Source organism: Salminus brasiliensis, chromosome 16, assembly GCF_030463535.1.
Source record: "Salminus brasiliensis chromosome 16, fSalBra1.hap2, whole genome shotgun sequence".
Taxonomy (NCBI): domain Eukaryota; kingdom Metazoa; phylum Chordata; class Actinopteri; order Characiformes; family Bryconidae; genus Salminus; species Salminus brasiliensis.
The window spans coordinates 17807555-17835311 of record NC_132893.1 but is presented as its reverse complement, the minus strand read 5'-3'; the positions used below and the strand labels follow the sequence as shown (position 1 = coordinate 17835311).

The 27757-nt window shown below is 39.1% G+C and overlaps 1 protein-coding gene across 1 annotated transcript; it reads right to left on the bottom strand.

Moving 5' to 3' along the window:
* Nucleotides 1-596: 596 nt before the first annotated feature.
* gabrr3a (gamma-aminobutyric acid type A receptor subunit rho3a) lies at nt 597-27520 on the bottom strand. Its single transcript, XM_072658605.1, has 9 exons — nt 27378-27520; nt 21931-22043; nt 14977-15044; nt 13978-14201; nt 11494-11576; nt 9619-9756; nt 7203-7355; nt 3150-3343; nt 597-902 (listed from the first exon to the last, which is right to left on the bottom strand). Exons 1-9 carry the CDS (start codon nt 27518-27520, stop codon nt 597-599), a joined length of 1422 nt encoding a protein of 473 aa, XP_072514706.1.
* Nucleotides 27521-27757: the final 237 nt, after the last annotated feature.

The following is a 27757-nucleotide window of genomic DNA, read 5'->3' as shown; positions in this document are numbered from 1 at the left end:
TAGTCTAACAGTCTAAATTTGGTTTAACGTTTTTTATTACTGTAACTTCCACAGTATAATTACAATCAAATGTAAAATGTACAGTATAAATGAACATATTCAAATTTCATAGTTACGATTTTAAATCTTACAGTTTAGATCCTATTTAATCAAGCATACAAACACTACACACCAACACCTGTCACAACCCCCCCCTTCCACACACATGCACACACACACACACACACTCACTCACACTCACAAATGCAGCTCAGCCTTACATTTGTTAATGCATCCACAAGTACTGTAGGGTTATTTATGTAACAATTGAGTAGAAATACACATATGTATGAATCAATGAAGAAAACAACAGGTAGTTTATCCCTGTCATTGTCATTCCTTCAACCTCTGCAGCACCAAGTTTATGGAAGACTCCAGAAATTCAAACACTCTATTAATCTCATACCGGCATCTTGCTCCAGTCCTACATGCCAGGCAGAAAGTGCTTCATTGAGTTTCCTGGAGAAGCAGATCAGCACTGATTGGGCTGGCAACTTCCCTCTTGTGTGTTAAAGTACGCTGGAAGCTCATGCAAATGTTGATAAACAATCAGTTGATCAGGAATACAGCGACCAGTAGATGATGTTGAAGAGCAGGTAGGCCACAGGGAAGATGATTCGAGAGTATGAGTCGATCATGTAACTATTGCTCATGATGAAGTTGATGTTGTGACGAACCGAGCGTTTCCTCCAGAGCCTGGTGCCCTCTGTGGGTGGCGGCTCTGTTGAGGAGTTCTGGGGCGGTGCCGCCTGCTCAGTGCTTGGTGTTGTTGGGAGCTCTGGGAAAGGCGAGAGGTCCATCTCGTTGTCGTGGAAACAGCCATCGTAGGCCATGGCCTGGGTTGCATCAAAAGATACTGGTAGCTGTTATGAGAGAGACAGGATACCATATGATTGTATGTCTGGACCATGTTCACCAAACTACAAATGTTTTCCCTTACCTCAAACTAAATTTGACCTTTTTGGAAAATTTTAAGGACATCTCACTTCCCTAAGTTATTGCTCCTACAGTACTCCTACTTTTAGCTGAGGCCACCTGGCAGTATCTATTGTGGTGGACATGGTGGTCTTCTCTGCTGAGCTCATCACATAACAAACCTAGATATAGAATTTTCTGCAAATTGTAGAGCACACTTGCTGTTTGTTTTCTAAAATTTAACATATTGGATTTTTTTTTGATAAATAAATAGGGATGCACTGATCCAACTTTTTCTGTTTTGTGTATCGGCAAAAACAGATCTGATATCATTGTTCAATTAATAATCCATATATCTCATTATGAGGAAGAGACTTAAGGCATCTGGATTGCCTTAAACATTACTTCACAAATGTGTAAAACAAAATATAACAAAGACACAGGCCGTGATTTATTCATCACTAAAATAAATGTGTTGTCTGGGCTCAGGACTTTTATTCTGAAATTCTGAAAGTTTGTGAGACCAAAAGGGAGCGAGCAGCTCCTCCCTTCTCGGTTCGCCATATATAAGGAGACCAGCTGTCGGTTCAGTGAATGGATCGGTCCAATAACCGATCCTAGTATCGGATCGATGCATCCCCAAAAATAATAAGCAATTATGCATTATAATATACAGAGGTGTATTCTCTGTAGAGGATCGGCAAAATTGCAAAAATTGAACACCAATCATAGCATATCTTTAACCTGTAATGTGAATTTGTAATGAGGAGATCTACCATTTGATAAGTTAATGTCTTGCGGCATAATGTCTTGTTCAGACACTAGATGGCGCTGATCTAAAATGAATAGGTTATTTTGTGCAACATCCTCATTTGTAAATAATTATTAGCTTTAATTATTAACATTATATGGTCTTAATTTCTCAAGACAGAACAGCAGAAACACTCATTTAAACTCAATTTTTAGACTTTCTAACTCTCCCAGCAGCCAGTCAGCACTCAACAGCTGGAATGCTAATGTCTTACTGTAATTTAGATGTTGTCGGTGGTAAGACATCCTGAGCTTTTTGGCATATATATATATATATATATATATATATATATATATATATATATATATATATATATATATATATATATAGTTATGTAGTTATAACAGTTGGCTAGTGGAGCAGGTGTCTGGTTGGCCAGCTAAGGTAAGCTAACCTACACTGAACCACCCTCCAGTCTAATGGGACATGACTGTCACATTCAAACATTAGCTCTTTATAGTTTTGGATTATCTGTGGACAGATGTCACCGGCTACACGATTGGTGTCCCCTGCTCTGTCAGGACAAATGGGATAGGAGACACAAATGCAATACATGATTCTTCGTTTCACCTGAAAGACTAGATACGTATTTGATTATTTTTTTAGCTGTTGAGCACATTCACCACAGTCAATATGGACTAGGTTGGGCACGCCCTCTATGACTTCTATGTCATTTTTTTGGTGTAAAAGGAGAAATAGGAGGAAGCCAGACTCATCATAAACTGGATATGGTGTTGTAAAACAAAGTTCCTGAGTGCATTGCCTTAAAAATACCAGTAGATGGAGACAAGTCAGCAGTGAAGACATACAGGTTAATCCCTGTATAAGAGGACTTGGTTAGATGGGTAGAAAACATGAGAAAGCAAAACTAAATGAGCTAATATTAACAGCACATCTAACGACAGTCTATATACCGTGCAACATTTTGGTCACTTGCTTATTCACGCGATTTGGACCCTAGTCATGCACATTTTACTTTATGGAACCAGAACTTAACCTCACAATCCCTGACATCTCACCCATCTCACACATCATCAGAATCACATTACAATAAAATACATACGCTGACTTTTATGAGACCTTAATGGCACCATAACCAACCTGCTACTGCTGTATATTGAGCAGATAGCACAGACGCTCTCTTTAAGATCCTTTGAGTAAAGCTCAAGTGTCTGAATAGGAAACTGACAGCACGTTAAAACAGATTATACACCTACATCCTCTTACATTGCCTGTTTGCATATTGGCACTTTGTCTTCCACTGTCTATTAACGTTTAGTTTGGTCTCTCTGGCTGCTCTATGCTGTGCCTATGTTTATTACAGCTCAGGAGCTGACAGCTAAGCTTTTGGCTACAGTACATTAGTCTAAAAAAAAACTCTGACCTTCCCCCTTTTGAGTTTCTTCATCTCCTCCACTGTGGTAAAGTAGTTAACAGCAGCATATTCAATGACGGATAGGAAGACAAACAGGAAGCTAGCCCACAGGTAAATATCCACAGCCTTCACATAGGAGACCTGAGGCATGGATGCTGAGACGCCCGTGATTATGGTGGACATGGTCAACACGGTGGTGATTCCTGTACAGAGAGACAGAGACATGATTTAGGCCTTATGTGAAGAGAGAGGAGAAGAGCTACTTCAGAAATGTGAATGGTTCAAGACACAAAACGTCTTCATTTGCTTTTGTATAGTTCACAAACTTTCATCAGCACAGTCCACACATCTTACACACTGTATGTGTATAGTGCACATTCTTCCAGACAGGGGTATGCCACGCTACATTTAATAAGCATCCCACCATGCCCTGTGTCATGCTTGAAAATGAAAAACACTGTAAGTTACCTTGATTTTGGATCAAGATGGCAAGAGGAACAGATGTAAGTGACCCTTAAATAAGGGATATTTGTTGGGGCATGGGCTGGCAGGAGTTACAAATACTGCTCAACAGGCCGGTGTTTCAATAAGAACAGTAAACCACAGAAGTAAATGCAGATTTCATCATCATTTTATTCAAAGATGTAAGCATACAGGGATGGACTCACACAGATTCAATGACTGTGATGTTAGTACAGCAGTGACTCAGTGGTTAAAGTACTTTGGTTGTAGGTTCGATACCCAGGGATTCTAAGCTGCCACTGCTGGGCCTCTGACCATTTTTTGGTTTACAAAAAAGAGGACACTAGGGACACACATGGGCATCTGTTATGGTTAGGATCTTGATGTAAATTGTTGGACCGTGGTAGTATTTGTGTGAGAGAGGGTAGGAGGGAGTTAAATAATTCTAAACTCAAGAAAGTCAAATAGTCTGAAGGTCATCATTAAATTATTAGCCCCCCTTACGAAATCAAATAAAACCACTACCCTTCCAATGACATGGTCCATAACCTTAATAGTCTTAAAACTCTTTATAGTTTGTGTGCATCCACAAGAACAAAGACAACATCTGCATAACTTTAAATTAATATTTGAATTGGTTTGCTGAGCTGTAAAAAATGCAATGAACAAAATGATTAGCCCTCTGACAACTAATAGTCAATAGTGTAGCCTTTCGTATTCAAAACTGACAACAACCTCTTCTGGTAGTTTCTAACTAAGTTGGCAGTCAGTAAGAGCAACAGAGTTGAAGATTCTTCCTCAGTTCTTCCTTGGCAAATTGGTCAAGATCATGCAAAATTGCTTGGTCTCCAAGCATGGACCTAAACCTTTGTAAAAAAGTTTTTGACTAACTTTGATGTATGCTTCGGATCATTATCTTTTTTGGAAGACCTAGCGATGACCTAACCCTAGACTGGCAGCAGATGTCATGATGTTATTCTTCAGACTATACACATAATCCTCTTTGGTCCCATGCCCCACAGCATTATGCTCCTGCCAGCATGCTTCACTGTGGGGACAGCATGTTTAGGGTTGAAGGACTTACCCTTCCTACGCAAAACAAAAGCAGCATCCATATGCCTAAACAGCTCAAGTTTGGTTTCATCAGACCAAAGAACAGACTTCTAAAACTCTCCCTTATGTTTCAGATTATCTCTGGCAAAGTTCAGTTAGGCTTTGATGTGCCGTTGTGAGAGCAACGGGTTTTTCTTGGACGATGACCACAGAGTCCACCATGATGAAGAGACCTCACAACAGTCTTACGTGAAACATCAAGTCTAGAAGAAGGCAGTTCAGCAACAATCATCTTTGCAGAGGTCCAGGGATTCTTGTTGACATTTGTGATTATTTTTCGCTGCACGGTTTTGGAAATCTTGCGTTTTCGACCACGGCCAGGTGTTTTGGGATAATGCAACGCACACCTGTTTTAGAAGCCATGAAATGCTTGGAAATTGCAGTATATCCTTCCCTCTGACCTACTGAATGTAGGTCCACTATCTGAGGTCCAGACTGATTTCTTTTCTTTTTGCCAACCCTAGAGTATCCATTTCATTCAAGCAGCCAAGTGATACTAACTCTGCTTCTTGGAATCACTTAAATAAGGTTCAGTGCTAATGATTCCTCAGGTGCAGTTTTAAACCCAGTGCATTTGCTTTGAAAGCACAAAATCACATGAGGGCCAATCATTTTGACCATCTCAGTTCTCACCAGATTTTTCATAAAGAAATCTTGAATATTTATTTTACATTCCAAAGTGTAACCAAAATGGAGACATACCACCAATGAATGATTTACTATGTGAAAATTTATGAATATTGTAAACATTGGTCAGTATTTTAGGGGAATATTCAAAAGTTCCTAGGTGGCTATTACATTAATACATAAACATGCAGTCATTAACCAAGACTAATATATAGCTGTAATAGCTTATATTGCTCAATCATCTCCTTTATAAATGATTAAAAAGCAAAGTTTTACTTTTCCCACTATTTTCAAATTCTATTTTATATGCCAATGTTAAAAAATAATAACAAATACATTAATAAGTCAGATAAAGTCTGATAAACTGATTTGTCTTTATTTGCATTTACATCTGCATTTTTAGGCTGTGGCCACTCGACTGTGGTGGGAAGCAGTTTGACCAGTGGTTAACGTAGATGCATGTACATTGATTGATCATGGTGGTGAGAACACAGAATGTGTAGAAGCAAACGCTGACGTAACATCAATGCAAAATCCTGGACATGTTACACAATTTAAAAATTCGGGCCGGGGCACGTTGTTGTTGTCATGGTTTGGACCGACTTGTCCCCTTAGCAGAGGATCACCTGTATCCTGTGATGAAACATTTCTATCCTGATGGGAGGGGTCTCTCCCTGGACGACAAGGCCCCATTCACAAGGCTTTGAGGGGTGACTTAATACTGACAATATTGTATGACTTTCACAGTCACCAGATTGAAACCAAGTTAGGCAGTGCTCTCCATCAGCATCACCAAAACACCATCTGATGGAATATCTTTTGAAAGACGTTCCTCTATGCCAAGGCACACAGAATCTGCTGCAGTGGCTTTGTGTCACCTTTGTGTTGTAGTTTTCCAGTCATTTGTCCCCCGTGTGTATGTGACATAAGCCTACATTCACATCAGTCACATGGTAAGAACTTCGTTTTGGGTATAACGTGTATTGTCTGTGATTTAGAGGTAGCTGTTGTAACACAGTGTTCCCTTCCAGTGTGAGCTCATCCTGTGAATTTATTCAGGCCACTCTTTGTGCGAATCTCAGGTGCTCATGTTTCAGTTCCCTCCCCTTTTGTCTGCTGCGTTTGACCACATCAACTGCAGGGCAGGACACTGACACTTCAGCAGTCAGTTCTGTAGGTTCACTCTATAGGTCTATAGGTTTGTACAAACATAAGTGTCATATTGACGGTTTACACAAAGTAGCATTAAGAGTTTTGATGGCAAGTTCATTCTTTCTAATTTCCAAGTCTCTATTTTCCTTTCATGTCCTCTCTCAATGGTGTATTTTTTTAATTTACAGAAAACATACCTGTGTATGTCATGTATGACATTTTTATGGAGAGATGCTAGCATTATTGCTTCTGGGTGCTGTTACACTTAGCCAGTTACAACACTACAGCTTTGTTAGGTGGTAATTATGGCTAGCTATTGTTGATCAGTTCATCGTTAATGTGACTACCTGTACAATGCAATGTGTACACTATTGCAATTAAGAAATAAACAAGTCACTGTACACTCTCCTGTCTGCTAATAGTAGCTGCCGTAAAGCAATTCGCACAGGGTTCTAAAGCCTCAAAAAATATGTCTGCTATGCTGAAACATTACTTTTCATACTGAAAGCAATTTATAAACTATGGTTTTGCTCAAATGCTTCATTCAGTAACACTTTTGGCTCACTCGGGAGCGCCATCTAGTGTCTGATCTATTCTCCTGTCTACAAGTTCCCTGGAAGAATTGAGAAAACAGTAAAATTTTAACATAAAATGAAGCGTTCACATAATAACAGCATCCCTGAAACGATGTGATTGCAGATATGATACCTAGCGAAACTCGGGCTGGGACAGCTCTCCTGTCAATCCAGAAGGAGACCCAGGACAGCATGACCATCAGCATTGTGGGAAAGTACGTCTGCAGCATGAAGAAGAAAATGTGCCTCCTGAGGATGAAGTTTATGTAGAGTCTGTTATACCAGCCTGAGAGAAAGCAGGACAGACAGGAAAAGAAGAGGATTTATCAGCATGAACGCAGGAAATTGAAACATACCTTGGCTTTAGCTGTCATTCAAACAGAGATAAACAGGAAATTGCAACCTTGTGCAAACTGTTTTTTGCAGTTTATGATCATAAATGAACTAGAATGGTGTGTATGGGTATGTATGTATTGAAACTAACAAACTACACTATTACATGTTTATAACTGTATATGTTATTAATGTGTTTTAGCTTGTTAATTAAATACTAAAATCCACTGTCTTTTTCTATGTTCTATGCTGAGTCCCTGCTATGATAAGATAATGTTAAAGGCAAGCTAATAAAATAGCTTAGGCAATTAACTTTATTAAAGTATTTACTCAACTTCAAGTTGAATATTTTTATATTGGTACTTTTACCTCAAGTGGATAATCAAGTTAGTAACAGTATACTGAACAAAGTGCTTGAAATAACCCATGTTCTTTATTAAGATGAATTATATACATAAGGCTGTGGAGTGAATCAGCTGACTGGTTTGATTTCCATTTTGAACTGTGGAGCATAGCTGAGGGGCATTTCATTTTCTCATCATTAAAGAAATAAAAATGAATGTTGACCTTCATGTTTTATGGTTGCAATCAAAATTATTTAATTCCCATTGCAACTTTGCAGCTGTTTGAAATAAACCAATCAAACAATACCAATTTAAAAAGCCCAACACAACTAATAGAACAAGTGCTTTCTCCAAATTCAACAGAAAATGCTACTTTTAATGATGTCTGAATTATTCAGCTCCTTTATCAGAAGCATTTCTAGTACTTAGTAGAGCACCACCAGCTTCTGACAGCATTCTTCCTCATGAGCAGTGGCCTCCAGTTCACCAATATTCTTGGGTTAATGTGCTGCAACCACCTTCTTCAAATCCCACCAAAGATTTTCTATGGGGGTTCAAGTCACACGACTGTGACAACAACTTCAGAATCCTCCAGGACTTCTTCTGAAACCAAGCCTTGGAGGACTCTGAAGCATGTTTGGGGACATTGCCATGTTGGAAGATTCAATGGCACCCAAGCTTCAGCCTTCTCACAGAAGGTATGATGTTTCTTCCTAGGGTTTCCTGATACTTGATTGAATCCATCTTGCCCTTCTACACGCTGCAGGTTTCCAGTGCCAGAGGAAACAAATCAGCCCCAGAGCAGGGTATTCTTTTCAGTGTTTGCTTCCGCTGATCCAAATATACCCAAAAAGTTCCACAGAACAGAATCGTATAACTTCTGTGGAGCGATGAAACTTTTTGGGTATATTTGGAGTATATGAAGCCAAACTTGAACTTGGACCAGCAGTAGGTCTATATGCTGGACAATTATCTAAAGCATACCCCAAAGTCCACCAAGACATTGTTTCAGAAGAAGTCCTGGAAGATTCTCGAAGGGCGATCACAGTCGACTGACTTGAACCCCATAGAAAATATTCGGTTGGATTTGAAAAAGACTGTTGCAGCCCAGAAACCCAAGAATATTAGTAAACTGGAGGCCACTGCTCATGAGAAATGGGCTAAGATTTGCCAGGAACGCTGCCAAATGCTGATGACATAACAGCAAAAGGATGCTCCTCTACATACTAAAGACACCTGTGATCAAGGGGTTGAATAATTCTGAGATTGCAGTCGCCATTAAAAGTAGCATTTTGTGTTTATTTGATTGATTTATTTAGGACGATAATCCAATTATAAACCAATTTTTTGATTGCAACTGTATGTGCATATCATCAATCAATGTATTCCCAAAACATTACATTTACACTACATCTTATGGATTGTATGAAATGCTGAGTAGAGAGTGTCCAGCCTCCACTACTCTTTCCAAACTATATTGCCTCTGAGTTAGTGGTTCTAACTCTGACAACCACTTGAACCAATGGAATCATGAACCATTTCAGTTTGCTCTTACTATACTATTCTTTCCATCTCTGTTTAATTATCACTTTCAGATTGACAGCCAGGACTGCTGAGGCATCTGACCTAGGACTTCACTGACACTGAATGCTTTTTCGCCTCACTGAGCTCAGGCCAGTTTTGCCATTTCTCTCATGACTGACATCAGGATGTGGACTGGGGGCTGACTGGCCTGGTATCAGTGAGCATCAAGGGCAACCTCTACCTGGAGTCCCTCCCAGCAGTTCTGTGGTCATGCACAGCAACGGGACAGCCAAATGCATGGACACAGAGCACTATCCTTAGAAGCCGGCAGGAGGCTAAAGCACATACCCGTACTGCTGTAGAAGGCTAGCCCGTAGGAAGGGTGGAATTCTTCAATAAAAAACTGCGAGAGTACGATCTCGTCAGTCCTTAATGAATCGTTCCCGTTCTTCCAGTAGAGCATGAGGTCGTTTTCATTGTACGCGTCTTCAAGAGAGCACAGAGGGAAGGAGAGAGGAGGGGGGTAAAGACAGGTGAGATGGGTGACTCTCCTTGAAGAAGCATGGGCGGCAACCCTCAGAGGAGAGATGGCAGAGCCTTACACACTCCAGCTCCACTGCCTCTCCTCTGAAGCTGAGGTCCATGCGCATTATGTGCTGTGGTGTGTGGTGTTTAACCTAGGCTTCACAGCATGTACGCACAGGTCTAGGTGCAGATTCAATGAGGAACGTTTGCCAACATGTACATACGTGTCTGTATGCCGTCAAATAGTGTTGTTATATTTGTTGTTTTACGGGCACTGCGGGCATCTTACAGAAATGAGTAAAATCATTTTAAAAAGGTTGACACAAAAATGTGGGACTGGCCCAAATCATTTGAAAAGGTCTCAATCATCAAGAGGCTTGTAGAAATGTGCAAGACTGGTCAAGTCTTGGTAAGACTTGACCAAGTAATAAAGTGTTGAGTGTTATAAAAACATGATGTATTGTTAAGTATTGTTTTAAGCTCAGAAATTAGTTGACTTCTTTAACTGAAGCTTTTTCTTAAATGTGACAAAGAAATCAACCTTTATACAGGACATATAAATAAATAAATTTTATTTCTAAAAGTTTCAGATTAGATTGTAAGAGTTATAGATTCTAAGACATGAAAATGAAGACTATTCTTTATTTATTTCACTTCAGTCAAAACAGCATTAGGTACAAGTTAACAAACATCATTCTCTAATTTCCCTTTGGGGTTAATAAAGTGTCATATTGTCTTATGTGATGAAACTCTGTATCTACTGTCCTCCTCAGATAAACAGCCCCAGGAAAAGAAAATGGATAAGCAGAAGAACATTTACAAGTCAACTGCAGAAGCTGCTGTTCCTCTCTGAACAGTGCTGAACAACGAGTCCAGACCTCAACATCACTGAATGTGTTTGGAAAGACTTGGATGGTGAGAAGCAGAAAACGTCCCTATTTGTACGAGTGAAATTTGGAAGTGCAGAAACATCTCCCTGCTGATTTCTAAGAAAGCTGTGCTAAAGGGGCTACTCAGCTACTTTAGGTTGCACCCATTACTGACACAAATGTACAAATGCACATACACACACACAGCTTGCCTAGTCCCCGTAGAGAAGCATTACCAATAGAGAAGGACCAGGAACAGTTAAACATGAAGCTATTGGCACCATGCCTAATGCCAGGCTTGGGCTGGACTGCTATAAAGCCCCCCAGCATTGAGCTGTGGAGCAGTGGAACTATGTTCTCTGGAGTTTTGGTGCTCCATCCAGTACTTTTAGGATGAATTGGGGAGTTGGAGATGAGGTGGGGTGGTGATCATCCAACATCCTGACCTCATTAATGCTCTTGTTGCTGAATGCAATCAAATCCTCATGGCAATGCTCCAAAATGTGGTAGATAGCAGGATAAACTTTATTTTAATACCATTGTTTTCAAAAGAAACAATGAATGAGCAGGTGTCCCAATACTTACAATACTGTCCATATTGCGTATCTAAGGTGGTTAAGGCACCATTGTCTGTTATAAAATATATTTTGGCTTTTTTATGAAACTGCATAGCTTGTACATAATGATAGTTTTGACTGGAAATGAAATAATTGGAAGGTACTCTCTGACTTTAGTGTGGTACTGAAACTCTGAGGGTAAAGAAACTTTGTCATGTTGTGTTGTCTTCATTCCACCGCCCACCCCTGCCTCCACGCCTGGTAGTACTCACAACTCTCCAGTTCCAGAGAACAGTTCTGTGTATCTAGAGGAAAGCTACTGAAGTCCATGGAGCACAAAGCAGTCACAGTGATTCTGTAACAAAGCAAACACTATTGGTAGTCACAGAACAATTCCCAATAAGTATTTTAGACTTTTTGGAGAAATGTGTATCTGTGGGTGCTATCAGTTATTTTAAAAAAGCATATGCATACTGGAGGTATATGTACTGTATAATCATATTGGAGAACTATACATTATATACACATGTTGCATGTGTATCACACTTGCATAGACTATACACACACACACACAATACTTTTTTTGCAATAGTGGGTAGGGCCTCCCTCAATACTTCGGGGCATGGATTCCACAAAGATGCTGGAAACATTCCTTTGCAGGTTGATCTGATCCTTGTTATCATGATTGCATCACACAATTCCTACAGCTTTTCCTGAAGCACTTTAATGCTGCAAATCTCCCGTTTTACCACATCCCACATATTCTATTGGTATTTAGTTGCAGTAACTGGAGACTGTTGAAGAACACTGAGCTCCTGAGACCACTTTTGCTTTGCAACATGGTGCATCATGCTGGAAATAGCTATTAGAAGACTGGTCAATTTTGTGTATGATGTGCTATGGGATTGGTGCCAAATTCTGACCCTACTGCCTGTGTGCCTCAGTAGAAATGAGATTTCTCAGACCAGGCTACGCTTTCCCTACACTTTTTAACCGCCCAGTTTGGGTGCAGCCTCAGCTTTCTGTCCTTGGCTGACACAATGTGCTGTTGTAGCCCCCATTTTTCTTCCGGTTTATTGCTTTGTGCATTCTGAGATGCTTTTCTCCTCACCACAGTTGTACAGTATGGGCCCTATCTTGGCCTTGTGCCAACAGTCTATTTTTTTTTCTTACTTCACCTGCTTCATCTAAGCAACGGTGCTTGCGATTATATCTACACAGATGGGCGGGGTGGTCCAGAAATGAGGGGTGTTCAGGTAAATTTCTGGTGTATTGCTATCTTGGCAATGGAAAATACAGGTGCACCACTTACTGAAGTAACATTGGCAGATGTCAACAGTCAGACGTTCATTGCTATCTTGGCAGTGAACTGTTAACACAGGGGCGTGCCCAATGCTTTGAGCCATTGCAATAGCAATCTGCCAAAGTTGGACTGCACCTGGCTTTTAAAGGGAATGGCAAGTGACACGCTGATTGGTTTACTGCACACTGCACCCAAAACACACCCATGATAAATTAAGAGACTTAATACATGTCTTTTGTGTTTCGAGTCGGGCAAGACATATTTTTCCTGCTGTTACGATAGCAAAGACACACTGACACGCTTAAAATCACTAAGATCACATTCCGATGGTAGATGCTACTGTATTCCAGGTGGCTACTAAGGGGTTATTGCTTTATGTTGTTGCTAGCTTTTTGTCATGGGATTTCCAGGTGGATGCTATGTTTTTTCATGTGGTTGCGCTGCTGTTGCTAAGCAGCTGTTATTGCATTCCAGGTGGTTACTATAGTATAAGTGTTGCCAGACAGTTGCTATGCTAAGCAGATCCTATGGAATTCCAGGTGGTTGCTGGGTGGTTGCTATGCTGATTCATGTGGTCGCTATGGTGTCCCAGGAAGTGGTTGATATACACAACAATAAAATGCCTGGAAGTTAAGAAAATATAACATGTATTCTGTACCAAATTTACTCAGCACTTGGTTGTCAAGTAACCCAGGTTGGGTTGTGTCCAACCCAGCTTTTCAGAGTATAGGTCTACATCATTCTTAATAAACTGGTACACATTTAATGCAGTCCATTACTATATGTCCATGTTAAGAGGTGAAAGACACGCCTTAACTACAGTGCAAACACAGTTCTAACTCCAGGGTTGTCCCTCCTTGACACACCTCCTAAAGTACACACACCGCTTTGTGTGTGCTACAGACATGCACAGGTCCACTTCAAGAACAGTGGTGTCAGTGTTCACACCTGGAGTGACTGCCATACCCACATTTGATGAATGCAAACCACACACAGGTTGGTTCCCTTTTAGTGTGATTCTTTAGGTGTCAGGTAGTTAACCTGTTGACCTCAACATTGAATTTCCCTTCTGTCCTTATGTTCTTGTGCTCCTGAAAAACCTGCTGGAATTGTGTGGCACAATCATGTCAATACAGACAAGAATCTCAAAGGAATGTTTCCAACTTCTTGTGGAATTCATGTCACCTCTTCAAAGTAAAGGTAGACCCCACTGACCCTACTAGTGGTCTAATAAATTGCTTGGTGAGTGAATCACAGCAGTGAGGAAATAGTCTTAACATTATAGTAAATCTAGCAGGTCATTTTGTGAACCTGGTCAAATATATATTTGAATGTAGTCTTATGACTACGTGAGGCTACTTTTTATGCACATGTAGATACAATACATACAAATTCACAGCTTAGGAAAAAAGAAATGAGCCAGTATTTCGATTTCACCAGGCCATGCTTGTACCTCACACTGTAGAGAATGTTGCCATCCGGATACACTCTCAGCATGATGTTCTCCATGGTGGTGTCGTGAATGAAAGAGCGCTTGGAATGAACAAAGAAAACGTCAGGCACCCAGATTTTCTTCACCAGTCGTGAATCAAACGTCCGGCTCTTGTTGTTGCTGGATGGGAAGGCCAGTCTGTCGTCCTGCCAATAATGTCTTAGATAGAGGGTCATGGTGAAGTCCTACACACACAGAGAGAGACAGATGGTGTCATTTGTGAAATTCAGGAAAAATGTACACAAAATAATGACAAACTATTAGAATGATGCAGTCAATCCCTGTAGCTCAGTTCCATTTAATTGCAATTACATTCTGCTGTCTTTAAGATTTGTTACTGGGATCGATTAGAAGATGAAATAGTAGGCAGTAGAGTTCAAACTGGGCTGAGTAATACCTTATAATGCATATAAATCCATTATTTCCAATGATATTTAATTGCCATCAAATTTCTACCATTTTTTGTGTTTACTCTTCTGTGAGTGCTAGAACTAAAGACATACTGTGCAATGTCAGGTCACAGAGAGTCAAGACCATGAAAAGCAGGGGCTCTCAAACTAATCCCTTATACCCCTCAGAAAGTCCATATTTTTTGTTCTATCCCAGATCCCACTTAAATCAAGCCACTAAGAACACTGGACACATGGTATGGGTGTGCTTAGAGCTGGGTCTGGGTATATCGATACACATGTTTTCAGGTTGAGTATGGCTTTTTCTTATTATTCTAAGGTCAAAATGGCAAAATTCCATTAGGCTTTTTATATTTCATGTGTTAAAATACTTTGTTTAGCAACAGACCCTCCCCTCCTCGTCCACTTTACTCTGGTAAGATGCACTCAGACTCTCTAAAGAAACAAAGAGGCATAACAGTAACACAGTTTTCAATATTTTGATTGGCTGGGGACCAGAGGAGCAAGGTAGAGAAGAGAACAAGTAATCTAAAGGACAGTAGGCACTCACCATGTTGACTTCTGAGATACTGTCAATACTTTCCACCTGCACGTCAATGCCTACCGGAATAGCCGACCCTAGGAAGCAACAGCACAGACACGTGAGATGCGATTCACATGTGTCTAAACTGTGCAACATTAATATATATATTTCACAGATCTCAAAACTATTCCATTCAAATAATATCAAAATATATGTTTTATTTGAACCTTTTTATTTTTATGTGGAAGTCAATGAACAGAATAGTCTTCAAAGTCATTTTGGAGTATTAGGAAAGGATTAGGAAAGACTTAAAACAATGTAAGGACTGCCAGATTCAACAGATACAAAATGTGACAGAGATGATAATGTACATTGCACAGAAAGTATTCTCAGCAATCTATGTAACCTTATTTATTTTACTAGCATCAGATAGCTTCATATGGTGTGTATTAAGGTCCAAATATGAATATCTAAGGTTAACATTTAGATGCTAATGAACAAAAAAAAGATGATGCATAAAATAAATAAAAATTATTATAAGACATTGTCTTTTTTTATAGGCAGTAATTGAACAACATATGAATGACAATTAAGGTTTTTTGTGGGATTTGTTTTTCCACTGGGGCCCATGAGAGCCTAGTTGTACCATTGGTAGTCACTAAATAATTCTAAATGATGATACGTAAAGGGCGGTTTCCATTAGTTCCCAGTTTAAGCAGTGGTTTCCCTTAGTTCCCAGAGTTAAACAACAAGTATGAGTCCAAAATACCAAAGTGCAAATCCTGGATGTAGCAGTCACTATTAATAGCAGGTACAGCTTTGCATCCTGTGACTAAATTTACGCAATAAGACTGATTTACACAATCAACGAGCTGATTGGCTCTTTTTGTTTTGTTTTTGTTTAAGGGCCAGTCTTCTCATTTATATTGTTTCTGTTTATACCAAACAAAATCAATATTTGTAGCTGTATTGAACAGCTTATTTAACAGAACATGTCTTGAAGATATTTTGTTTTGAGGACATGTTTTAGGTTCACAATTTAGTGAAGTGCAGTTTCCTGCCACTGATACATAAAATATTGAATTAAAAATAAATAAATAAAGAAAGAAAGAAAGAAAAATAAAACACACACACACACATACATATATATATATATATATATATATATATATATATATATATATATATATATATATAAACATACAAACATAAACATGTGTGTATATAATTAATAACTAAACATATTTAACAATTATTATAAATATTTAATTTTAGCATTTAAATTAAAATATGCTTAAATGAAAAATGCTTCATGATTCATAATTACACGTGAATAAATAAAAAAATAATCTTGTTTCTTTCTTTTGCCAAGAGTTGTGAATTATGTACAAATACAGTCAAATACCAGCAGATTTCAGTAACTTTAGGTTCAGTGCAGTGATGCTGAATTATAGGGGAAAGAAAAATCTCCTTAATATCTCTGTAGTTGAGATGGAAAGGCAATGGTCTTAGTACAGATCTCAAAAAAGTCTCACATTGTGCTCAGATCTGCCAAAATAATAGGTAATTTACTGAAGACAGGAGTCTCAAAAGGAACTCAACCAATTCCCCTTCAGGACATGTTTGAGCCTTTTTAGGTTTGATGCTGTGAATTACTATTTATTTATTTGAGCAATATTATTCACTTTCATATCTGTACATCTAAAAAATATATGTATGTATGTTTATATGACTAACCAGCAATGTTCCAGTAACCTTGATGAAATAAATCATCATCTCTCACAGGAAGCCCAAACTGAAGCTCTCTTATTTGAGACACATTATGAGAAGAAAAAAACAATTTTGCTCAGAACAGTTGAAGGTAAAAGAGGAAAAGGATGACAACAAGCAACAAGACTGATGGATATGAACAGATGAACCATAACTTAGCTATTAATAAACCTGAAGATACAAACTGAGAACAGGATGTTTTTGGGAAACAATGTTCATATAATTTATTTTATGTTTATTTTTTACCATGCAAAATTACTTCTGTTCAAGAAATTAAAGGCTGAGGAATAAAAGGTAAAACTGATGTTTAATTAATTAGATTAAAAATCTTAAATATGGACTCTTGAAAGAGATTAAATAAAGACAAGAAAGAGATATTGTGTCTCATTTTTGTGTAATGCTCTTTATCTTTAGCAGTTTTAGGAGAAACATCTGTAACCTGTAGTTGATCTCTAAATGGCATGTAAGTGAGATCTCAAGTAAGTTCTCTAATCAAAATCTGATCAACACCATTTTCCGCTGGGAAAAGAAGGCTATAAAACATGGCAAAGCACTTTCAGCTCTTGATGTCCACTGCCCAAAACATCATTACGAAATGAGTAACAGAAAGCCATGACTTTATTAAAAAAGTCCAAATCTGAGGTACGCAAAGCAATATCTAGATAGGCTTGAGGCATTTTGGAAAATAGTGGTCTGATGAGCTAAAAATGAAATCTTTGGCAAAAAAGTAGCCAAAACTTGCCAACTGTTAAGCATGGGAGGTGAATTCCAGTAAAGATCCAGTATCAGGATTATATCTGGACAAGGACAAGGCACATAAAACTGCAAGTGTAAACCATCCATTTCACCAAGACACATTTGACAACCAAAACTCCTCCCAGTACAACCAAAAAATTAATAATTGCTGCAAATTTGCACATCTTGTCCCAATCAGAAATCAGATTTTGGTCTGACTAATTAGAAATGCGTTTGACTACCAAGAGTAAATGCATGAGGCTAAAATCTTATCAGGATACAATCAGGATACTAGTCATTTATAGTGACCAGGGGTAAACAGGGTCAGTCACTCAAAAAAACACTAAAGCTTAAAAACATGCTAATGTCTGCATCAGGACAATAATCCAAATGCATCTCAAAATCCAATATAAACTACTTAATGAAACACAAGCTAAAGCTTTTGTAATGGTCTTCACAGTCTCCCAACTTCAACACGCTTTAGAAAATATTTACGTGAATTTGAAATATGTAATATTCAGTGTATCTGTGCAACAGTACATTACCTTTGCCCTGTCCTTCCTTAGCAACCTAAGGACGTTAGCACGATCTTCATCATCACAGAGACAAATAGCTTACATACGAACTTTTGCGTAAGTCATCTGATTTCTGAGAATTCCAGCCTGAATGATGTCTCTCTGCCTCTAATCTCTGTTAAGGTATGATGAAGCTGAATCTCAATGTTAGCGGTCGCTCGGGGATTAGATACATGCTCGGGCTATGACACATGTATAACACTGACAGTTACGCTGCAATGTAGTACACTTTCATATTACTGCTTGCTAAATTATGCTTGACCTTAATGATCAGTTCTGGAAAACTTAGAATTTGTATAGAATGTTTATATAAGGTTCATATTTATACAAACTCATGCCAACTCAAAGAAGGCTTGAATTGAAGTTTGTTGACTAGTTAAATGTTTTTTCTTTATGGTGAAAAATATCTTAAATATATATTTTCTGCATAGAACCTTTTAAAATGTGATGCCACTGTTATTACAAATCAAAGTACCCCTTTTCAGCTCCATACAGAACCCTTTCTTTCACTTTTTTTTTTAAATAGAAATGAAATTAATATTTGACATAATCTATGATATTTTACAGTATGTAATATATTACACGCCACAGCTTAGCTTCTTTTCTTCTTCATGCATTAGTTTTTTATATACGTTCTACAAATTCTATAGCAAAAAATGCAAGTGTTTTGGGGGTTTTGAAATTGTAAGTAAATTTATGGACACATGCTACTTAATATTTTATATTTTTGTACCTGGAATTGATAATATAACTATATACAGTGGACAAAATGAGTCATTTTTCTAACGTGGCAGGCACACACAAGTGAATAATAAAAAATCACAGTCAATAGAGGTTACACATACATTGTCATACACACCGTTCTTGCAACACACACAAATACACACTGTGCTGAAAATAATCTAAACAGAACAAAAAACATTACTAGGATAATCTTAGCATGTGAGATTACTTTATTGACCGAATCTCCACTCTGGCCCCCTTCGCTGAGGCCTCTGGCTGCCCTGTAAGATTGAGCCTTCTTCCCTCTGTGTTCTGAGAGACAGCCTGGGATTATAATCCAGATTACTGCGCATAAAAAAACACATCTGTGTCCTCAGTGCTCATTGTCTGCTTGGCATCGTCGCTGATCTGGGTCACCGTGGTTTTTAATAGAGGGACGTTTTGGACTTGCAGGATATGACACTCTAACCCACATTTCTCCCGCTGGCTCGCTCGATGGCTTACGGCGGCAGTAAAGTACACTTGCCCAGCGGTCATCATTCTCTCTACAAGCACTTTTTAAGCAGCTTGAGTCAGGTTCACTTGAGGGGATGCAGGGTCGCTAATGCCAGTGTGCCACTGTATGTATGTCTGAAGCAGTGGGTGAATCAGTGCTGTTTGCCAGCGAATGTTTTGTGTGCTGTCAAGTGTGATCTAGTACATGAAGAATGCTGAAGCAGTGAATCAGATGGTAACGAAGCCACAATTTAACTGTCAATGTTTAAACCTCCCCAAATAATCCTGACAATATTTCACAGCTGTGAAATTTCAGATGGATTTCATAATCTGATTTCCAAACTGTCTTTCAATCAATTACGACTCTACTGACTCTCTCTCACTCTCTTTCTTTTTCTCTTTTTCTGTCTCTCTCCTGGTTGACAGTCTCAACTACAACATTGTCAAAAGCTTTAATTAGACTGGATTCGTTTTGCTGTGGGGCATAATAAACGTTATGTGCATTATGTGGTCACATGATCACATTCACAACACTATTGTCCAGGCAAAGAGACACTAGCTCTTATTTGCTATTTGGAAAATGTTTAATATGTACTAGAGGATCTTGGAATCGCATGGCAACATCTGCTGAAAAACAACACAGATATGTGAATTCGGAGCAAGACTAAAATTCTCCACCACTACAGTCAGTGAAATATAAAAGGTAATAGATATTAATCACACCTCCACGTTTATTCATGCAGAAGTTTAAATAGGAGCATTATAAACACCTTCCGGTCATGTTGTAAACAATTGCTGAGGCTGATTATTATAATTCAACACGCCAGAGTGTCCACGTCATCAAGTTCAACAATGTTCAGCTCCAGCTGAAACACCCCACTCATCATGTGTCATTTTTAACAAGGCAACTAATAAAACCAAAGACCCTATTTTAGCAATTTTTAGGTGACTGTGCTGCTTGATTTACGATGTGTCAGTGTGTCTTTGCTATCATAACGATGGCAAAAGTACACATTGTGTGTCTCGAAACGTGAAAGAGGCATGTACTAAGTCTCTTAATTAATCATGGGTGTGTTTTGGGCGTAACGTGCAATAAACCAATCAGCGTGTCACTTGCCATTGCCTGTCTGACACAAAGTGGGGGGGCGTTGGGCATGCCCATGTTGACAAATCACTGCCAAGATAGCAATGAACGTTGGACTGTTGACGTCTTTCTAGGTTATTTTCAGTCAGAAATGTACCTAAACACACCTCATTTCGAGACCACCACACCCTTCAGCGTAGATATATTCGCAAGCACAGTTGCTATTTAAACGATGCAGGCAGAAGGCCCCGACTGTTGACTGTTGCTAGCAACTAGCATCGCTGTAAGATTTACTAAAATGTTAAACTTGTAGATCAGCATTTGCCGCATAACACTCCAAGGCTTATTACACACTGAGGTGTATTATTCAGTAATTACAGGGACCTCTATACAAACTGGTGGGGCTATTCTTTGGTAATAGAAGTATTACCCCCTTTGTATTAACTCCTTAATCCCACTGGCAGACCATAAGGCTGTTTAAGGGGTTAATTCTTTCAATATTCATTCAGATTGATATCAGCTGGGTTTGGGTAAACCTGGGGAAACAGACCCCTCAGTGCCGAGTCTTGATGAGTAGCTTAACGTAGAACTACGATGCTGTGTCCCTTTGCTAATTGTGGTGTTCATGGTTGTTATGTGGTGTTCTAATGTTGCTAATGTTTACATGGACTGAGTGGGAGGAGCCAGTTTTTTTCTGTGATGTGAGTTAACATAAAAAAATGCTTTGGTCTTCTTTGCTTTGCAAAACTCGTCACAGGTAATTTCCTGATGGATCTGACTCTGATACACTATGCTGTCTCAACACCCTACTGAACTACTACTACGTTCAGCGCTGAGCTCAATGCAGTGGAGAACGTTGTGCTACGGAGGACGTGCAGGGTCACATCTAATGTTATGAGCTTTTGCGTGAAGCTCTTTGGCCAATAAACTGGCCTATCGTCCGTGTTGGAGGGACATGTTAACTGGATGTTGACTGTGCTGAAGCCCAATGAAGGTTTTTAATGAAGGTTAAAAACCAGCAAGCTCTCTGTTAAACGGTGCAGACGGAAGTTCCATAACGCTACTATTCAGAGCAGGACGTGACGACACAGTCACTGTGATAAAGGGGTACAGCCTATGAGTTCCTCATCAGAGGATTAGTGAGAAAAAACAGCCATGGCCAATCTAGATGGAAAAAAATCACAGAGGAGCCTTTAGGGGTGTAGGGGTGGGTAGAGTATGGGGTGTGTTTTGATAATGGGTGGGGACAGTTGTGGAGTGTTACTCTCTCTCCCTTTTCTCTCTTTCTCTCTTTCTATATCTATCTCTGTCTCTCCTTTCCTTTCACTCTCTAGTTCAAATATAGCACGTCAATTACACTGTTTGATCCATTAAGACACACACACAAAAACACACACATACACAACAATTGCAAAAGAGATTGAGGACACACCTCTGCATCATCATATGAGGTGAAAGTCAAGTCTCTACCACAGAAAGGCATTGAACACTGCAGTAAGTAACTAGTCTGTCCATGTGTCTCGTGTGTCTCGTGTGTCTCGCGTGTGTGTGTGTGTTTCTGTATGTCAGCAGGCTGATGGGGCAACAGGATCTATTTACCTCCAAAGCCGGGCCTCATGGCAAAGTCATGGTCCTCAATACGTAGAAGCTGCTCCGATTTAATCAGAAGCGACTTGGTGCTGTCAGACTTCTTCATTTTAAAGTCTATTCGCCTGAGAGAAGGAGAAAATACTGAAAATTAGCTCTTATAGTGCAGAGACAGACATCTGTATGCACGCAGGAATTCAGAAACACACACACACAGACACACATTATGGATGGTCATTTTATTATAACTTTTTGCAATAGGTAGATCAGAGCATATCTAATAGTATTTATTTATTATAACTGATCTATTTTTATATAAAATCATTAAAAAAATAATCATCCCACTGTTTTTTTTTTTTAACCTGTGCACAGGCCCAGATAACATACCCATGTGGGGCTTGTATGGTTGGTCGACAACAGAAAGGGTGCACAGAAAGCGGGAGAAGGCTGGCATGTGCTTCCTCTCTCAAAACAGAAACCACCCACTGCATTTTAGAACTCAGGCTAGCGCCACATCTCAATGCCACATCTCAACGCAGTTAGAGCCCAACACTAAACGCCAACTCTATTACATCAGTCAACAGACACCTGTGCAGACTAGCAATACGCTGAGAGATGGGTGAGAAGGAGGTGCATCCTTCAGATAATGTCCGTAGTGATTTCCACATTCCCACTGGATGTTACCATCCAGTTTACTGGGCAGTACTTATGTTGATGTTGTATATTTTATCTAATTAATTCAATACATTACTAACATTAGCTTTTAGAGGCATCATGCTCATTCAAGCTACAGGCTAGGGAACATGCCCTGTATGGGAACATCGTTCTATTTATGCTATATCACAAACACTTTTCTCCTATGGTATTGGTTTCTTTCAAAAGTTGCAGGATGAACTGCAGGATCTGCCGTGTGTGTTCCTGTAGTAGTAAGTAGAGCATCGACCCCTTTTTCAAAGGTGTGGAAATGAAATTTAAGTTATATAAACACATTAAATTGCATTTAAAAATACACAGGCACTGTTTGCTTCGCAAAATAGTTGTCGATAGCTAGTTCCAGTTATAGTCAGCAATCATCCACCAGTCTGGTTGTTCAGATCTGTCTCGCTAGTTAGCTGTGGCTAACTATTGATATTATTATTACTATTATTATTATATTGATATTACTATTGACATCCTATTGATATTAGTAAAGAGAGCTGTTCTGATGGTCATTGCAGTCCATGCAAAGATGGTGGCCATGATGGAACGTTCGATGAGTCTGAGCAGTTTGGGATATAGGTAAGTTACTGCTGCTCAGTCTGAGCTTTTAACAGCGATGTAGCAGAAACTGCTGTGTGATGTCAACACAGTCTCACTTATGCATTATGCTCTTGCCGTTTTGTCAGGTTCCTTTCATCTGTGGCTTTAATATCCATTTTTCCAGTTTATGCCCCTACCTACCCATTTTAGGTCAATTTAGGCCGACAAGATTTCGCTCTTTTTAAGGAAAGTGTCAGCATGTTCCAATCAATTCAGTTATATGTTTTTCTCATTATACCAATAAAGGGATGTAGAAAACACCATTGACTCTCTAGTGCAAAGGCAACTATTGAAAGTGAGTAAACGATTGAGTGTCATTTTTAATAACCATGACAGCACAAGTAATTGACAGGGAAATCTCTAAATAAAACTACATAATTCACTCAGTGAATAGGACTTCACTGCAGTAGAAAAATGTATGTAGGTTTTAAAAATCTTCAAATATATGTGTCAAATTGTCTCAATTGTTGGCTTACATGACGCCCCGATTATCATTCTCATTACAGATGGGCAACAGCAGAGCTTTGTCTCTCATGCTAATCTGAGGCTGTTTTCCTGTGTTCCTGTACCTACTAGTGACCAAATAAAGCTTTGATCCTTAGTTAGCAATAACCTGAAATGTCATCCCTGCTGTCCCTCATGCGCTTGCTCCACCATATTATCACTGTCATAACATAATTATCCCCACAACACATTTTTTGTTGTTAATATTTATTTATTTATTTATTTGTTTGTTTGTGTATTTATGTATTAAACCATTACAAAATTGCCAGCTGCTTTTTACAGGTTCATATGGAATGATCAGTCAGAGTTTCCACGCATCCTGAAAAATCTGGAAACTGTCATGGAAACATCTGGAGATGTTAAGCCACTTGGATTGCATATTTTAGCTACTGGTGTGTAGAGCTACCCGGACATGTGGACAGATATAAGCACTAGCATCATTAAGGAAGTTAAGGAATATATCCCATAAAACTCCTGAAAAAGTATTTCCTATATAATTAGCATTTCCAGTCCAGTTAAATAAGAATGGATCAATTACAATGATGTCTTTGATTGATGATTGAGTCTAGATGATTGATTCCCAATGATTTTGATTAGATTTTGTTACATGACCTTGAGAACATTATAAAAGCTTAGGTTTCCTTACAACACCCACAATATGCTTCCCAACCAAGCAGGAGCAATTAACTGACGCAATCTAACCACGAGGGAGTTGCGTTAATGACAGAAAACAACCACAAATGTACACAGAGCGAAATGAGTATAAGCTTTTGAATCCTTGTTTTATAGACTATGATGCTGGGGAGTCCTAAAGACCGCTAAGACCACAAAATTTTACAGCAATGTCTAGAAAGTGCTAAATGTATGATGTTCAAACTTCAATAAACCACAAAGTGATAACACCTTGACCATGAGTGTAAATGAATGGATGGCAATCTTGAGGTTATTTATGGGCTGACCTTAACGTTTACCACACCCTTTAGTAAAAGTAACACCAGGGCCTATTGGTTCCAGTCTGGAGGTCCAGAAAACAGCATGGTTGGGTGACTTTTCCCTCTTTGACATAGATCACTGAAGTTGTGGCGTCATTCTGTGGTCATGCCATGCAATTATGCCCATATTTGGAACTCGAGGTCTAAAAGGAGTTTTCGAAGATCACCCCTGTCGCATCTTGTTGTAATAATAAATGTTCCAGGGATGATCAATTTTACCAATGGACATATTTCTGTCAATCACTGGAACCTCTGAATTGTGAGGCTGTTAGAGAGTCGAGACATGAATATTGTAACAAGTAAGCTAATGCTACTGCACACTGAATAGATATTATAACACTGGCAGCGTCCTTAAAAAACTGCTTTATACACTAAAGCAAGTTCAATTTGAGTAGCAGTTGGATAACCAATATGACTAGCAGCAACTGCTCAACTGGCTTGGTCAAGTTGTTCATGCTGATAGACCGGCTAAACTATCCAACTATCAATTTAACCAGCTTGCTAACCACCATACAGTATGTTTTTGCTTAGCTGGCTATTTCAATTAAAAGCTCTCTGTAGAGTTTAGTAATTGCAATTTCATGATGTTTCATAAAATTCTGAAGCAGCAATAGTGCAGCAGCCCATCATTGCTTGCAAAATATATGTAGCAGAAACACTGCAGTCCTCTGTTCTTCATCTAATATACACTCAAACAAGATGACAGGCTCTACAAGTTGACCTGCATTCAGTCTACACTGCCCAACATGACCATACCGAAAGTGGTTTTAACCTCATAATACTTTTGTGGTTATCTTTAAAGAAGGATGACAAACTGCAAAGTGATACAATCACTTCGGACCGCCTAACTCGCAGGCATCTCACTGATGTGTAGTAGTTTTAGCTTGTCCTTTGTAAATATTAGCATTATGAATTGTTAATTTTTTCACTGAAAATTCAGCTTAGACCCAGAGTGCCAAACATGGAAAACATGCCAACTACAGAATAGAGGACTTTAGTGGTCTATACCTACTATAGCTAGTAATAATGTGTTGCAGGTAAATAACTGAACTCTGGTTCATGGCCAGGGTTATGGGTAGAGTTGTAGTTAGGTTTGCAGTAAGAACTGGTTAGTTAGGGTTATAGTTAGAACTGTGGGAGGTTTCATAGGTAGAATTGTAATTATGGATTATGGTTAGAATCACAGTTAGGGTTTACTGTTAGGCTATGCTATGGTTAGAGTAATTATTACATTGTGGTTCAATTAAAGGGGTATAAAAAAAACTGCATGAAAAGTTTAGTAATTTCAGCCATTTATACATTGTCCCTCTATTTTCACAGGCTCAAAAGTAACTGAATAAACACTTTTTTAAATATATGTTTTATAATACTTAGTTCCTTTGTTACTCAGTGACTGCCTGAACTCATGGAAATCCCTAAATGCTGAATCTTTGAAATGCTTTGTTAGTCCTGCCTTCAGCTGCTGATTGTTTTCGGGTCTTCAGTTTCATCTTCAATAAGTGAAAATCATGCTATTTTGCACATTTAAGACGCTCTTGGGTTGGCAGCATGTAACTGAATTTAAGAAAAATAATATAGCTCTGTACACTTCAGAATTGATCTATCAGCAGTAATATCATCAATAAGCACCAGTGACCCAATTCCATTGGCAGCAGTACATGCATATGCCAAAATACTGCCTCCACCATGTTTGACAGATGATGTGGCATATCAGATTATGAGCTCTTCCATCTATGTAATCCTCATCATTCTGCAACAGGTTATTCTTGGTGTCAACTGTCCAAACAATCTTGAATCAGAGCTGGACAGGCATTTTATTTTTGTTGATGTTTCCAGCAAAGTCAAAACTGGCTTTTTTGTTCTTGTGTGTTGCCAGTGGTTTGCATCTTGAGGTAAACCCTCTGTATTTACATGCATGAAGGCATCTGTTGATTGTAGACTTTTAGCTCCTTGATAGTGTTCTTGGCATGACTAGATGTTGTGAAGAAAGTTTTCTTCAACAAGGAAAGAATTTAGTTGTTCCTAGATTATTGGAGTTGCTGAGCTCATCAGTGTAGTCCTTCTTTTTAAGAATGTACAACGCTTGTCCCAAACTTTCTGCTGTGTTATCAGTCTAATAATAGCCTCTTTCGCTTGCATGAAAACAACATGCTGAATTGCCACCAAATGCAAACTCAAAATCTTTGGAATCAACTCCAGACTTTTATAGATCTGTAATTTGTCATGGATAAATTACAGAACAGGCCACACCTAACAATGAAGCTGCTTCCCAGTCGATTGCCCAATTACTTTTGAGCTTGTGAAAATGGAGAGACTAGTCTACACTTCAATCACATCTTGATTGCTGCATTTTAAACCCATTGTGGTGGTGCTGTTCCACTGTGATTGTGGTTCCAGTAAGAATTCTGGTTAGGGTTACAGTTAAGATTATGGATATAATTGTGGTTAGGATGGACTACTGTTAAGGGTTATGATCAGAATATTGGTTCTAGTTAGGATAGGTTAGGATAAGGTTTTGGGTTAAGATTAGGGTTAGTAAAAAGTAACGGTGGTGTTAATAGATATTCCGTTGAATACATGTTAAATACACAGCAAACCAAGGCATATCTAAGTGCTACCAGAGCAGCACAGCAGCATTAAAAACTAAATCAGCAACAGCCTCACCCTCCATGTTTGTGCCGTGTGTTCTCCCCCATATAGACATCCTTGTGTTTTCGGCGGTTGGGAAACTGGTTGTCACTGAGCAGGGCGACAGGCCATAGCCAGATCAAGCATAGCAACCTCAGCCCCAGTGGAGATATCTTCATGGCTAAGGATGAAGCTCCAGGGCGAAGAAGAGAGTGGCTCCCTGGTCTCAGAAGATCAGGCGTGGAATCACTGTGACATAGACATTCCCTTCATCCGGCGATCCCTTCCATCTCCAAGCATATCCCATTCCTCCACTCGCTGCACATGCTCAACACAGTGCCATCCAATCCGTTGTAGATGACTACGCTTACATGGTAGTTGGCAGTCCTGCTTTTCAAAATCCTTCCCCTGGCAGG